Source organism: Passer montanus, unplaced genomic scaffold (genome assembly GCF_014805655.1).
Source record: "Passer montanus isolate IOZ18808 unplaced genomic scaffold, ASM1480565v1 scaffold2, whole genome shotgun sequence".
NCBI lineage: Eukaryota > Metazoa > Chordata > Aves > Passeriformes > Passeridae > Passer > Passer montanus.
Genome location: NW_024366591.1, coordinates 22,036,001 through 22,050,166, shown reverse-complemented (window position 1 = coordinate 22,050,166; position 14,166 = coordinate 22,036,001). Strand labels below are relative to the sequence as shown.

The 14,166-nt window shown below is 42.6% G+C and overlaps 1 protein-coding gene across 1 annotated transcript in view; it reads right to left on the bottom strand.

Moving 5' to 3' along the window:
* FNDC1 (fibronectin type III domain containing 1) overlaps window positions 1–14,166 on the bottom strand; it is a 63,375-nt gene that overhangs the window by 32,767 nt on the left and 16,442 nt on the right. Inside the window, exons 2-7 of the mRNA XM_039706865.1 lie at window positions 7,314–7,523; window positions 6,846–6,944; window positions 4,922–5,036; window positions 3,715–3,902; window positions 2,981–3,088; window positions 627–815 (exon numbers count right to left, since the gene is read on the bottom strand). Coding sequence (XP_039562799.1) covers window positions 627–815; window positions 2,981–3,088; window positions 3,715–3,902; window positions 4,922–5,036; window positions 6,846–6,944; window positions 7,314–7,523 — 909 coding nt within the window. The remainder of the gene's footprint in view (window positions 1–626; window positions 816–2,980; window positions 3,089–3,714; window positions 3,903–4,921; window positions 5,037–6,845; window positions 6,945–7,313; window positions 7,524–14,166) is intronic.

The following is a 14,166-nucleotide window of genomic DNA, read 5'->3' as shown; positions in this document are numbered from 1 at the left end:
GATAAGTTTTGGATGGTAGGAAGGTATGTATGTGGAATTACTGTAGCTTGGGTAAAACTTAGACCAATTAAAATCAAATATGTAAAATCAGGGACTGCAACACCCTTTCAGGGAAACCAGATCTTCAGCAGAATTTAGTCATGTTGATGGCATGGTGCTGCATTATCCCAAGTAAGGCTGTGGCCCACCTTTTTAGCTAACCCAGCAAATATTCTGTACCTACAACAGTAACTTTTTGGCAAGAGCCAAACACAAGGACTAGTATCTGAGTAAGACACTAAGTGACTTTCAAGAGTGGGAGCTATGAGGAACAGAGCAGCCAAAAACCCAGAGCATCGCATTCTTTGGCCTTTGGATAACAAGAACACATAGTATTGTCATAGATTATGGCATGCATTTGTTTAAGAGGCTAAAATGTCCATTAAAATGACCTTTTGCATATGCAGAGTGATAAAGACTTATTTGGACAATATAATAATGAAAAGAGCAAACAGAAACAACATCAACAAAGTCAAATCCCACAGGTCAGACAGAGTGCAGAGGAGTAGAGTCAGTAAGAATTAACACAACTGGGACCAAGGCAAGAGTGGGTGAATTACAGCACTGGTTCATGGCTTGGTGCTCACCTGCTGGGATGGCGACACTGAAGGCTTTTGACTGAGGACCCGGTCCCCTCCTGTTTGCTGCACGAATTTTGAAAATATAGCGCTCCCCAGCCTGCAGACCATCTATTATGGCTGATGTTGTAGCTCCAGAGTAGGTGATGGACTTTGCTCCAAATGGCTTGAGAGCCGGGGCGTATGAAAGAATGTATTCTGAAATGATTTGGCAGACGGTTGGAAGGAGGAAACTGAAAACAGTCCTGTTTCCAGCGGACAGACTGTATGGGTAGGATGAATTAGAACGTGCATTACTAAAATTAATACACTGGCAATGCACGCCGAGTCAACAGCTGGAGTATAAAGACATGAGAGAGAGATACACGTATATATGCAGGTTAAGTTGAATATTTCTTATTCAGAAGAGAAACTTCTACCAGAAAATATCAGCACTGCAGATTTGCCAAATGGTAGCAACATCACGTCTGTCCAACAAATTCTAAATATGACACACTGTGCTGAGCCAGAGCTAGGGTAAAACACCACAGCAGAGAGAGCAAAGAAAGGTCTGGTTACCAGTTTGAAACTCACCATGCTCTCACCTTCAAGTACTGAATTACTGTGATACCTGTGCTCTGTCTTAGCTTTCTGTATTGAGAGAAATTTCACCCCTATAGGAACAATTCTGGGCATGAAGAGGAATCTTCCCATTATACTCCCAGGAAGTGCAGGTGAGATGTCAGATATGTGCAAGCTCTGTTTTGTTTTCAAATCCTCTGTAAGAGGCACAGGTATCAGACAAAACCAGGATTTTGATAATAAATTTCATAGGCTGCCATCTTTCTCTCTATATATAAAAACCCACATTAATACCTGAGGAGCCACAGTGCCACTCTAGAACATAATGGCATGGGGTTTTTTTCTGAGAGTGAGCCCATATTTATTGTGTTAAGAAATAAGCTATGCACAGTGCATCAAAATCAAGGGAAAAAAATATATTTTATATGCAAATATGTTTAATGGTCCACTGAAAAACAAATCAAGGTATCAGAAGGCACAAATCCTTTTTCTCTGAATCTTTTTTCTTTTCCTTCTTTTTACACAGGCATTTCTTTCATGGCAGAGACACTGGAGTAGCTTCTGATAACTCTTAAATGACTACTGGAGAATATTTTTTCCAATTATTTTAATATGTGGACAGGACAGGATTGAAAAACAAAGGGATCAAAAGACAAAAATTCCTGATTACCACATGGTATCAAAAGGACCATGAAATGCTAATTCAGTGATTTTATTTAGCCAGTAAAAGTATCTTGTCACTTACTTAGTTTAAAAATAGGACATCTCCTGTAACACATTATACTCAAACAGCAATATATTAGATGTGCATAGGCATTCAGCCCTTAAATATTAGGTATCTTTAAAACTATTGCCTTGGATGAATCATCTAATAACAATGCAGAAAAAACTCCACAAAGGGCTACAGATTGGTCAAAATTAGGAGCAGACTTGAAATATCAGATAATGTCCCTGTATGACCCTTCTTACAGAAATAATGGTTCTTGGACACAACCGCAGCTCCATTGAAGTAATTGGCAAGACTTCTACTGACTTCAAAAAAGGAAGGAATTCCACCACTGTCCTGAAGCACACATAAAGCAGGTCTTGCAGACACCGTGTACCTCCCTCCAGGCCAATGATTTTTCAAATCCTGAGATGCTCTAGTGCTGATAAGGGACCTCCAAAAACTTGTGTAATTTGAGAACACAATCTTGTTAACCACTGAAGAACAGGAGGCTAAAAAATCAGCCTCATTTTTAGAGGGAAACAGGAAAAAATCCCAGAAAGAGCTTTTACTTTTTCTTTAATTCTATGCAAATCTTAGCCAACTGGCAAACTATCTTTATGACTATGTCCAATAACACTATAGTACACAAGATTTATGCATGAGATCTTCTGAAATCAGATTTGTGTTTGCTTCTTAAGCTGAGGATTTCCTTCCATGACAAACTCGAAATAAAACACAACATAAACCCACTCTCTTTCTTGGCAACTACCCAGTTTTTCATCTACAACTAATTCTTTAAAATCCTTCTGGAAACTTCCTTCTTGAGCCCCATTTTGACCTGCCTATTAATGGAAGAAGAGGTAAAATGTGCATGCATGTTACCCCAGGAACCTCTGTGACATCCCAGGCAGACAGTGACAGTGGCTTCTCAGTGGCACTGTGGAGGCACTGGGCTGGAAACATGAAAATCTTGCTTGGGTTTAACCAAGTGAAAGAATCCTGGCACAATCAAGGTTCCAGCCTACTCCAGGGCAGCAGTCTGCCTTTGAGAACAGCTCCTTCAAGGAGTTAGAAACCAACAGTGAGGACTCACCTTTGACTTTTCCTTCGCTCTCTGGAAGAGCATCCCAGGATGCTGCTACAGAGGTTGGTTTCCCCTTCAATGGCCAAACATCCAAATTTTCAGGTGCACTGGCAGGAGCTGGGAAACAGCCATACACAGAAGAGGCAAGTAAGAATCAGCACAGCACACACCTTTTGCTCCATAGCAGAGATTCCTATACAGCTACTTCGAAGATAAATGTGAAGAGTATGCATGGCTCAGGTCCATGCTTGTCTCCGTCACATCTCTCTTTCAGACTGCCATAGTGAAATTTTATTCCATAATTTTAAGAACAGGAAGTCTGCACAAGACTGCTATTGTGGCTTAGCCAGAATGACACAGTCATTTGTTATGGACCACTTCCCTGTACCAAAAATGGTCTGACAGCTTCTCCATGGTGGAGGGAGAATTTAAATTTGCTGCCCACAAAGAGGAATGGAAGCCAGGTTGCTCTTCTCAAAGGAAGGGGCACATCTAGCTGCAGGGGTCCAAGGTGCTGAACCATCCTGCAAAAATTCCTAAGCCACTTCCCTTTGCCCTCCTTGCACCACAAGAGCAGCTGGATGTGCTCCTCTGGTGTGCTTCACTATTACAGGGGTGCAGGCAGCAGTAATGAGACCTTTCCCATAATCTCAGCCCTCTGCTGCCCCAAGCAATCACTTGGCTCGTTCTGTCAGCTCAAACCCTATGACTTGTGTTAGCCCAAGAACCCTTTGAATGCATACCTGCCTCTGGGGTCCGCTGGTAAACAGACACGCTCCATTTGCCTTCCTTTTCTCCCTCCAAGATTTGGATAGCAAACTCGTACATAGTGTCTGGCAGCAGGTTCTCCACCAGTGCCCGCCGGTTGGACACCTGCTTGTAATCCCACCTTGCCGATTCCCCCTTTTCCCGATAGCGAACATTATACTGCCTGGCACCAGAAACACAGGAAAATAAAAGTGAGCATGTGGGAGCCTAGCATTAGCAGAACCAGAGCGGGACAGGGATGCTTTGCCCTCAAGTAGCCTGCTGGGGCTCAAGGAGGAATCTACCAAAGTGCAAACAACAAAGTAGCAACAACAAAACCCAGTGTATTTTTCCTTCATCTAAGGGAGTGTGATTGCTTTCACTTCAAAGGATGGACTCTTCAAGATGGCCCCATGGCCATGAGCATGGCTGGATTGCTGGCAGGCCCTTGCTCCCAGAGCAGCACCAGGGGCTCAGTTCCCACCTGTCTGCCTAGATAACTGCTTCCACAAAGAAATAGAGAACATCTAAAATTACCAGTTTTCCTGCTGTGACTCTCAGGGCATTTCAGCAGCAGTTTGCACAGCTCGTCAGTATTCCCAGGCTGAGCAACACAATCCAGCGTTTTCAGATCTTTGGCAGTTTCCAGCCCATTTTCTTGTTTGTTTTGGTCTCCAACTGCTGCAGCATGCTGCCACAAGCCAAGCTCTCACTCAGAGGAGCCCCAGCCTGCTCAGCCTCCACTGCATGGGTTTTCTGGAGGGTCAGAGGATGCAGGGTGCAATGATGGGTGTCTTTCCCACTGCAGTGATGTGTCTTTCCCACTCCACCTACAGCATGGTCATCTCGAAGTTGTAGTATGTTTTGACAACTCAACTCAACACCTCACCTCTGTGGACTGTGCCTTGGACCCGCTCCTTCTTTGCCCATGCATCTTTGGGGTTTTGCTGGCTGTGGTGATATACCAACACTGGAACAGCCAAATAAACACCAGAGATGGTGCTGGCAACATTTCAGAAGAGATGTAAACCCCTGTGTGAGTACAACACTCACACAGATCTCTAAATGATAACGAGCAGGGTGCTATGAGGCAAGCTAAATTATTCTCATAACCAACAGCAATTAAATGAATGCAAAAGCATTCAGGAGAGCGTTGGCAGCAGTTCCCCTTCAGCAGCCATTTAAAAACCCGGGGCTAAGTACCTGTTTGCTGCAACCTTCCGCTTTTCATACAGTGGGTCTGTCCAAGTAACAAGCACAGACTGAGAGGACATAACTCGAACAGTTATGTCTTGTGCCACCTCCACCTCTTCCTCCTCTGAAAAGCCAAAACAGAACAGCATGTCCTTAACAACATTGGAGTTCTCATAAAAAAAGGCAAATGTCTTCAACTGACACTATAATATTCACACAGCACAGTTGATTTAGAAATACAAGTGGGAATGGAAAATTAATTACATTGATTACTGATGGTATTTCATGGAAAGCTAATTTCTTTTCTTAGCTGTGTGCCTGCAAGGCCATAGTACTAATACATTCTACAGTCCTTCAGTATTCTACTCATCCCCAAACTGTTACTCACAGCAAATGTTTTATTAGCATCCTGATATTAACCATCTCTGGCAAATGCACTGCTAGAAGTACTTGGAGAGCAGAAATTTTGTCTTAAAGAAAATTCTGAGATTTTAAAATTGAGTTTCATTTTGAAGGGCAATAAAACCTTCTTCAAAAATTTTTTCACAAGGGAGAATTAGTGTATATTTTATGGTTTTGATTGTTTCAAACAGGTTGTTTGAATTCAGCTTTATTTTTTGTATGGTGTACAAGAAAAATAAAGAAAAAATCATTGAAGTGGGCTGTATGACATATCAGAGTACCTTTTGCAAATAATTTACAAAATTTTAAAATTAAGTGAAACTAATTTGATATTTTGAGGTTTTTAATTTTGATGAGGTTCCCTTTTCTATCTGTCCATCAGAGTTGTTTTAGTCTAGTCTATCTACTGGCCAATGAGAGATTTATTACTTTTCCTTACTAGTGTAATGGCAACTATTTCCAAGTCTCCCAAAGGCACAGAATGTACAAGGCACGACCTTCCAGACAGTGTTTTACAGACAAGCAACATTGGAAAAAATATTGATGTCTCAGGAAAGGAAAGGAGCCAGTAAACTCTGGAGGATGATCTCATTCTCTAGGGATCTTACTCATATATGACTGAAATTCAGGGAGAGATTGCCCTTCTCTTCAGCAAGAGAAGGGTATTAGCCCAAAACCCAGCACTGCCTGCACAAATGGCAGGCAGCAGGGAGGCACATTTCCCCTCTTCCAAACAGGTTTTTAACACAGAGTTTTCAGACAGTTCCAGATTTTCCATGCCAAACAGCTACTATACAAAAATGACCAAGAGGACCCATCCACTACCCACAAATAGCTTAGGGGGCCTATTTACAAAGTATTGCAATGACATCACCTGAAGAAAGAAAGTGAGCATGAGAAAGGAAAAGGTATGAGATGGGATTCCAAACAGTTCAACCACAATTCTCAGTTCTGACATAGGTGTTTATCACCATCAAAATCTCCTAAACACTTTGCCATTCCCATACCATTCACATCACAGTGTGAGGGGGTGAAAAAGCACACTGGCATGGTGGTGACTCAGAATCTCAGTCATCCTTTTTAACAGCAGCAGCAGCATGCAATGACTTTTTTCCAATGTAAGTGAAAACTTTTGCCAGGTTGATGCTTCTGGTAATCAACCCTTCAAAAAAGGGGTTATAGATCTGAGAGAAAGAAGGCATATCGTTTTGGGAGGGCTGGCTTTGATTTAATCAAGTCTTGTCATGCAGTTACTGCAATGCAGAACATTTGTCAGTAGATAGAGAGGAGAAGATTAAAGGAAAAAAAAACAAACAGGACCATAGAAACTCAACCAACCATGTTACAAAGTTGTATTATTTTATTAATCCTGCTTGTGTTAGAGAATTAGAGACATCCATCAAGCTCTTTACCACAAAGAGAAAAACCTAGTAGCTCTACCACCAAAAGACTTCCCATGTAAAAATCACAAAGCTATCTCTTTGCATCCAGTTGTCTCCACTCATTGACAGTAGATGTGAAAGAAACATACCTGTGACTTTTCTTTTAGTTAAAGATGACCTATAGACAGGTTGGCTCCGTCCTTGTGAGCTCCTTGATGGCAGTGAAACCACATGAACTGATTCAGAGGCTGTGCATGCAGGGAAAAAACAGAAGGTTTCCTGTAACCTTTTTCATTTATAAGGAAGAATGGATTTCAGAGTGGTCCCACCACATGCAAGCAGAATCTGAGCTATGGCTCTTCTCTCCATCCTTTCCCTCCGCTGTTAATATGACAAACTTGCACATGGTGTCACTTTGACATAGCATTGAGTTCTCCTAAAATTTCCACCCTATTCTCTACGTAATACCCTCCCTCTGCTAAGACACAATTAAACACGTGTTTTCATTTATAGGAAGAAGGGTTTTTGACACCTAGGACAGCATGTGATGTGTGCTCACCTAGCAGCTGTAGAAGAGTGCTGGTTAAGACAGGTGCTATCAGGGAAATTTGACTCACCTAGTTTTCTTGCTTCCTGGTTTTGTCGCACTTGTGTCATCGGAGCATAGCTCATCCTTCGGTTGCTCTCTCCATATCCACGGGGATAGCCTTGGGATCTGCTGTGTGGACCTCTGAATCCTGCTCCATAAGGTGGTTTCCACCGAAAAGGTAACTTGCCGTCTGGAGACTGAGCTCGTGCTCTCAGAGGTCTGCTTGGCATGCCTTTCTCTTCACAAAATAAGCAAACACACACACAAACCCCATGATAGTTACTATGGAGCACATGATATCAGCAGTCCACGTATGTCTGTTGGAAGCACATGTATAAAGATCAGAACAAAGGGCATAATTTTACAGCTTTTTAATTGTTTCTGTAAAGCCAAACTGGAGTAAAAACAAGCTTTCCAAGTGGGATGTACAACACTCAACAGAGCCTTTTCCCAGGCCCTTCAGACAGACTGGTGCAAGACCTTGAAAGTGAAAACATATCGTAATACAAGGACCACTGCCAGAAACTGGGGATGTCATGTAGCTTTCCCGATTAAATCTTTTTCTTTTCCTTTTTTTAAACCCACTTTCCCCACTTCAGGCACACTGGTACATTATTGTTTTGGGAAGAGCTAAAGTTCAGTGTAAAATGAAGCACAGTGTAAAATGAAAACAGTTTTACTATCAAAAGCAGGTTCTTTTCTCCTAAACCCATCTCTAATTGCTCTGTTCTCCAACAGACACATATCTAAAATGTCTGTTCTGCACATGCCTTCATTCCTGACTTCCCAAACCCCTATAATATGATCCCTTGAGCATTGTAAAAGGTACCTCATGCAAGTTGGGTATTTTTTAACATTTGCTGAGAAGCTGGCAGCATTCACTTAAGAATTCACACTGGTTCAAGGCTTGACAGCTCTTTTCAGTGAAAAAAAATTTCCTAGTATCCAACCTAAACCTTATTTTGGGCAACTTGAGACCATTTCCTCTTGTTCTGTCACTTGCAGCTTGGGAGAAGAGGTTGACTCCCACCACACTACAACCTCCTTTCAAGAAGTTGTAGAGATTAATAAGGTCTCCCCTGAGACCTTTTCTCCAGGATTAACAACTCCAGCTCCCACAATGTTCCTTTATAAGACCTGTGCTCCAGCTTTTTCCCAGACTTGCTGCCATTCTCTGGATTTCCCCCAGCACCTCAATGGCTTTCTTGTAGTGAGGGGCCCAAAACTGGACACAGAACTCAAAGTAGCTGAGTATCACCAGTCCAAATACAGGGGTATGATCTCTTTCCTGGTCCTGCTGCCATGGTATTTCTTATACAGTTTCTTCATGTCCAACCCAAACTTCTTGAACAGCTACCTGCAGATGCTGCCCAGCGTTACAGCACTACATGTGCTTTGCTCTCACCAAGAAGTCACTTTCTTGCAGCCTCCCACCAAGGAGCAGCTGGCTGCTGAGAGATGTTTCCCTGTCCTCCTGGGACTGGAAAAAGCCAGCCTGACTCCCTCACTGGAGCCCACGTGCCATTAGTAGGCACCACATGCCCAGATCTCCACATTTCTCTTGAGTGTCCCAGCCCTGGCTGAGGGGATTAACATCTCCCCTCAACCAGCCACCCTCTCCCAGGCTGCAGTGGAAGTACACTGTGCTGGTTTTCTCTCAGCAGCCCTGTATGTTCTGGGAAGAACACTGCAGCCCAACAGCTCTGCTTCCCCAGCCAAAGCTGCAGCTTTCATCTGCAATTAAAATAGAGAGTTGCAAGGGATGAAGGATACAAAAGGAACCAGCCCAGCCAGAGAGCCATATGGAAAACATTCAATCTAAAACAAATGTGGTTTTAGGCAAAGAGAATTGTGTCGACCCTAAGGATGAATGCAAGGAATCAGCTGAGATTTTAAAACCAGGGCTTTCCAAGGCTTCAATTACTTTCCTCAGGGCAGCACCACACTCTACTATCATTGCTCCTATTTCATTAGTTAGTTCCAGCTTCTATTTATCATTCCTCATCACAGTTTGACCGGCAGGAGTCTGAAGGCACCCAAGATGGAGTTATCAGCAATAGTTAAGATGGAGTTATCAGCAATGGTTAAAATGGCATTGCTGACAACTGTTGATCCATCAAAAACAAACTTCACTTTTGTGTGAAGTCTGTTCCAGGCTCTACAAGAAAGGGACTTCTCATTAAAAATGAAGAGCAGCACCAGGAGTTTACCACAGCCCAGGAGCCATCAGTGTGGTCTGGGATAAGGCTGAAGCCACACAGGGGAAGATGAAGCTGAGTTCACACCTCCCCACAGAAGTACCTGCCAAGTTGCTGTCCCACAGGGTTTAGCTATGTGAAAGGGTTGGCACTTCCCAGTCAGAAGGACATTTCACACTCCTTAAGCCCCCAACAGAGCCACTGTCTTCTGCAGTCACAGCCCCTGAACCTCAGCATCCCCTTGTCCTGGTCTCCCACCCTCATCTTGGCTCTTGGAAAAAAAAATCTGAATTTCCACAAGGAGGATAACCCTGGGACTGTAGACAGTGAGTAACCAGAAAAACTCATTGTATCCTTAAGACCAGAGTTTTGTTCTCCTGACCAGGCTCATGCATGTTCCAAAAAATCCCTCAGAACCATCATCACCACCAACAACAATATTCAAACAAAAAAATTCGAACTGTCCTAAGCTACTCACTAGAGAAGGGATGGGAGGAGGAAGTAACAAATCCTATGCATCATTTAAGTCATTCAACTCCCAGTGATGCCCCTTCCTGTGGGGACACTGAACTCCCCAGGAGCAAGAGTCTTGAACAGTCTTAAAAGAATTAGCTACCAAGTACTTGACTGAACTTAAGGTTGAGTCTTCCTCATCTGCCCATTATTTACCCCTGTAAACATTTTCTCTTTTGTTCCAAAACTAATGTAACAGCTTTCTGGACTTCCACTCTGGTGACTGGTAACCACCTTCAGAACTCATCTACCTGCAATTACATTAAAGATCTACCTGCAATTACATTAAAATAAAATGCTTTTCTGTAGTCTCAAAAATGAGAAAGAGTCACTCCCTTTCACTTTCTTCAGTCTAGAAATCCAATATTACTTAGAACTGCAGGAATCCATGTACAGTATCTTGGCCCCAAAAATTCAGGACTGATTAAAGCCTTGAGACTGACTTCTCACAGATGAAACATCCACTAGTATTGCCAAAATGTCCCTGTACTGTAGGAAAGCATTTTACAAATTATGTAAGCCCAAAGCACAAGGTCTAAGCTGAGGGTAAAACATCCTCTGAACAACCACACAAGGAGGCAGCTTGCACTTGCCAAATCATACAGATTCTGCAGAGGGTCTCATCAATTATCTAGCAAAGGAAAACACAAAATAGTTCCAGAAGAAAAGGGAAGTACTGACCCCTAGCAATCAATCTATAACTGCAGGGGAAAACATACCAAACAACTCAAATCTATTAAGATACAAGCAGAAAAAGTGGTTGAAATTTGAGGTCACAAAAAATCAAGCACTTCAATTTACCACCACAAGTCTAGGTACAAATTTTTCTTTTTGCCTCCCACAGTCAACAAAAACTGTACCCATAATTTCAGGACTGGAAAACTGGACCTATAAAATATGTTCTGCTGCAGAGATGACACATAACTTGGCATAGCCAGTGGACAACATTCATATAGTTTATAAACAACTATCAATCTCTCTTTTCACTTCAGGCGGAAGTCTGGGAGACTGAGTACAATGACCCAGCCATGGCCAAAGTAACAGCTTAGAGGCAGAAATTGCAGCTGCTAGGAGATAACAAAGTCATCAGAAAAGACCAAAAATGGTAGCTGGTAAATGAAATCCTGCAATGGTCAACGTGACCAAAAATCATCTGAATCTGCAGTGCAACAGCAAACTGGCAGAATTTTTGCAGTGTTTTTTAGGGGAAAGGTGGTATTTCAGTTTTTATTATTATTTTAATCATAGAACTTATTTTAAATTAAGTTCTAAGCATCAAATGAGACTTACTGATTCTGAACTCTGTACTTGAGACTAGTGCTGGTTTACTAGACAAAACAGTATGAAATGTTAAAGAAAACGTACTGAACTGCTCAGTTCATTCATCCTTCTGAAAAAGGATGTCTTAAGAACTTAACTTCTCCCGAAGCTCAACTAATTGTCCTTTGAGATAAGAACCTTGCATCATTGACAATCTGCAATCCAATTTCAAAGCTGAGCAACTCAGTTTACAGACACCCTGCACGTTTCCACTCAAAACCACTACCAGGACTAGAAAACTACCCCAGCCAGATGCGGTTCCTAGATCTCTGAACTATTGCTTTGGAAACAACACTCTGCATACTATGCATTTCCAGAAGCATCCAAGCCCTACCTCCATGAAGATGTCAGCTGTATTTGTAGCAAAAAAAAAAAAAAAGTTAATTAATGAACGATCTCTGAACTATTGCTTTGGAAACAACACTCTGCATACTATGCATTTCCAGAAGCATTCAAGCCCTACCTCCATGAAGATGTCGGCTGTATTTGTAGCAAAAAAAAAAAGATAGTTAATTAATGAACAGGAAAAAAGAGACACTCTATTTCAATTCCTTAGCTGGCAATTCTAAATTCAATTCCATTTATGAGGTAAGACTCTTTGTAAAACATTCATACTCATAAAACCTATTGTATTGGCAACTCCTAGATGCAACTGCTTGAGCTGTGACATTCAAGTTCAGGACACACATGGCAAACACATCCTAAGGCAACTCTACAGGTGCCCTTTTTGGGCAGCTCATGACACTAAGACAGGATTCTGCCCAGGGGTGCAGAAAGACTGAGTAATTCCAGCCCCACAGAAAGCACCAGGGAAGTCAAAGAGTGAAGCCCCACATCCATGTGGCAGTGTTCATGTACTGGCTGTATCATGGTCAGACCTTCACAGGAAAAAACATATTGTTTTCAAAAATAGATTGCAACATGATCACTTCTTTCTTCTTCATGCCCCAACAGGCACTGTTTTCCACATGGTTCTTTACCATCTTCCAGTATGTAAATCACTTTGTTTATTGGCTACAAGGGTTGGAGCAATTCAGATACACCATCTTATTTTTTCACCCAATCTGAAATAGACTATGAAACAGAGTGTATTTGGCAAGGTGAAAGCAGAGCTTTACCAGCAAAGCCAGGCGTCTAAGCTTTGTGGTCCTTTGTGCAACTTAAGGCTTTCAACCTTTGTTGATTATTCATTAAGAGGAAAAGAAAAACATTATTTTACCATAACTGAAAAATACAGGAGAAAGAAAACATCTCACTTTTCTCATCCAGCAATCCACACAGGGGTGGCTGCTCTCCTCCTTACCTTCACATACTCTGACTGTTACCTGCCACACCACAGCTATCCCCAAGCCACATCAACAGAAAAGAAAAGAAGAGGACAAACACAATACCACAGGAAGATGGTTGTTTTCCACTCAAAAATTAATGCCCTATATCACTTTTTCTAAGTGTTACTGGACTTTTTTTAAGTTGATGGGGTTTTTTTAAGTTGATGACCCAAGCTCAGTTAAGAAAATGTGAGCAATTCACCAGCTTCAATGAGTTTGGATTGGGGCCATCCCAAGAAGAGTTCACTCTGCAAAGATATTTCCTGCAGTGGATGAGCCAGCTCAAACAGTGCTGATGTGGCCCTCCAAACTGTGATGTGCTGACTGCTCTAAATGCGCAAGACTCTGGGCTCAGTGATTTCCATCAGACCTGCCCTGGCACAGAGCAGAACACGAGCTCCAGTGGGGATCTTCAGAGCAGTGCAGCAGTTAACACATGTAAAAGCCTAAGTATATGACCAGAGAAAGTAGGACTGAAATGGAAAAACAAATCCACCCTGAGGCTTACCGGGTCGGTGGGTCCCCTAGCATTTTAAAATGCACTGTTAGTCTTTTCCCTGTGTGGGCTGATCAACTCTTGTAATGCCACTAATTTGTACACTCAACATCAGATCTCTTCCTGGAAATAAGATAGTCAGTTAAAGCAGTAGAGGCGAGCGACATAAAAATCCTTTGTCTCTTGCAGAAAAAAAAAAAAGAAAAAAATCATTTAGCACATTTCCACACACTTCTGCTTGGCGCAGAAAGCAGGGACTGGAACGCTCTAGTTCCTGCAAAGCACAATGGAATCTGTGCCATAATTCACTGGGCTCCGGTCGGGAGTTTTGGGCAGAGGACCAGTATCCAGCGGTAATGTCTGATTTAAGGAAAGCGATTCATTAGACATCTGTAGAGGAGTTACCTGGCATCCGGAGGACATTCTTTAAATTGACAGCGTCAACAGAAGTTTCCAGTGCTCCCTTTGAAGAGCACTCTGAATGCTAAGCACAGTGGATCAAGGCACTTTTCAGACTCACAATTAACACGTGTATTACGACTTAGGAAAAACCAACAATGAGTTATTGAAGGCTTCATGTTCTCCCACTGACATCAATGCACAGGCTTCCTTCTGCATCAGTGACCTCCGAAAGGAGCCCTCTGAGGCTGGGCTATGTCTGTCTCTCACACCCACTGGCTCTGGGTGCCTTACATCCAGGCTTCTCCAGTGATCAAACCACTGTGCAAAGGCCCCCAGGAACTTCACAAAGACTGTCAGAGCACACTGCAGCCATGGTCTGCATGGCCCCATTCAGAGTGTTGTTCAACACCTGCCTGTTCACTGAGTTGGAGGAAAGGCAGTACTGGAGTGACAACAGCTATGGGGGTTCCTTGAGGGGAGAGAGCAGGTGAAACCAGCTAGCAAAGGTACAGGGCTGCCCTCACCATTACTGGCTGAGCCAGGGGACTCCTTTCCATTAACTTATTGGGCTGTAATTGTCTGTTCTCTCTGAAGACTGCACCCTTGGTATCTTGTCCTAATCAT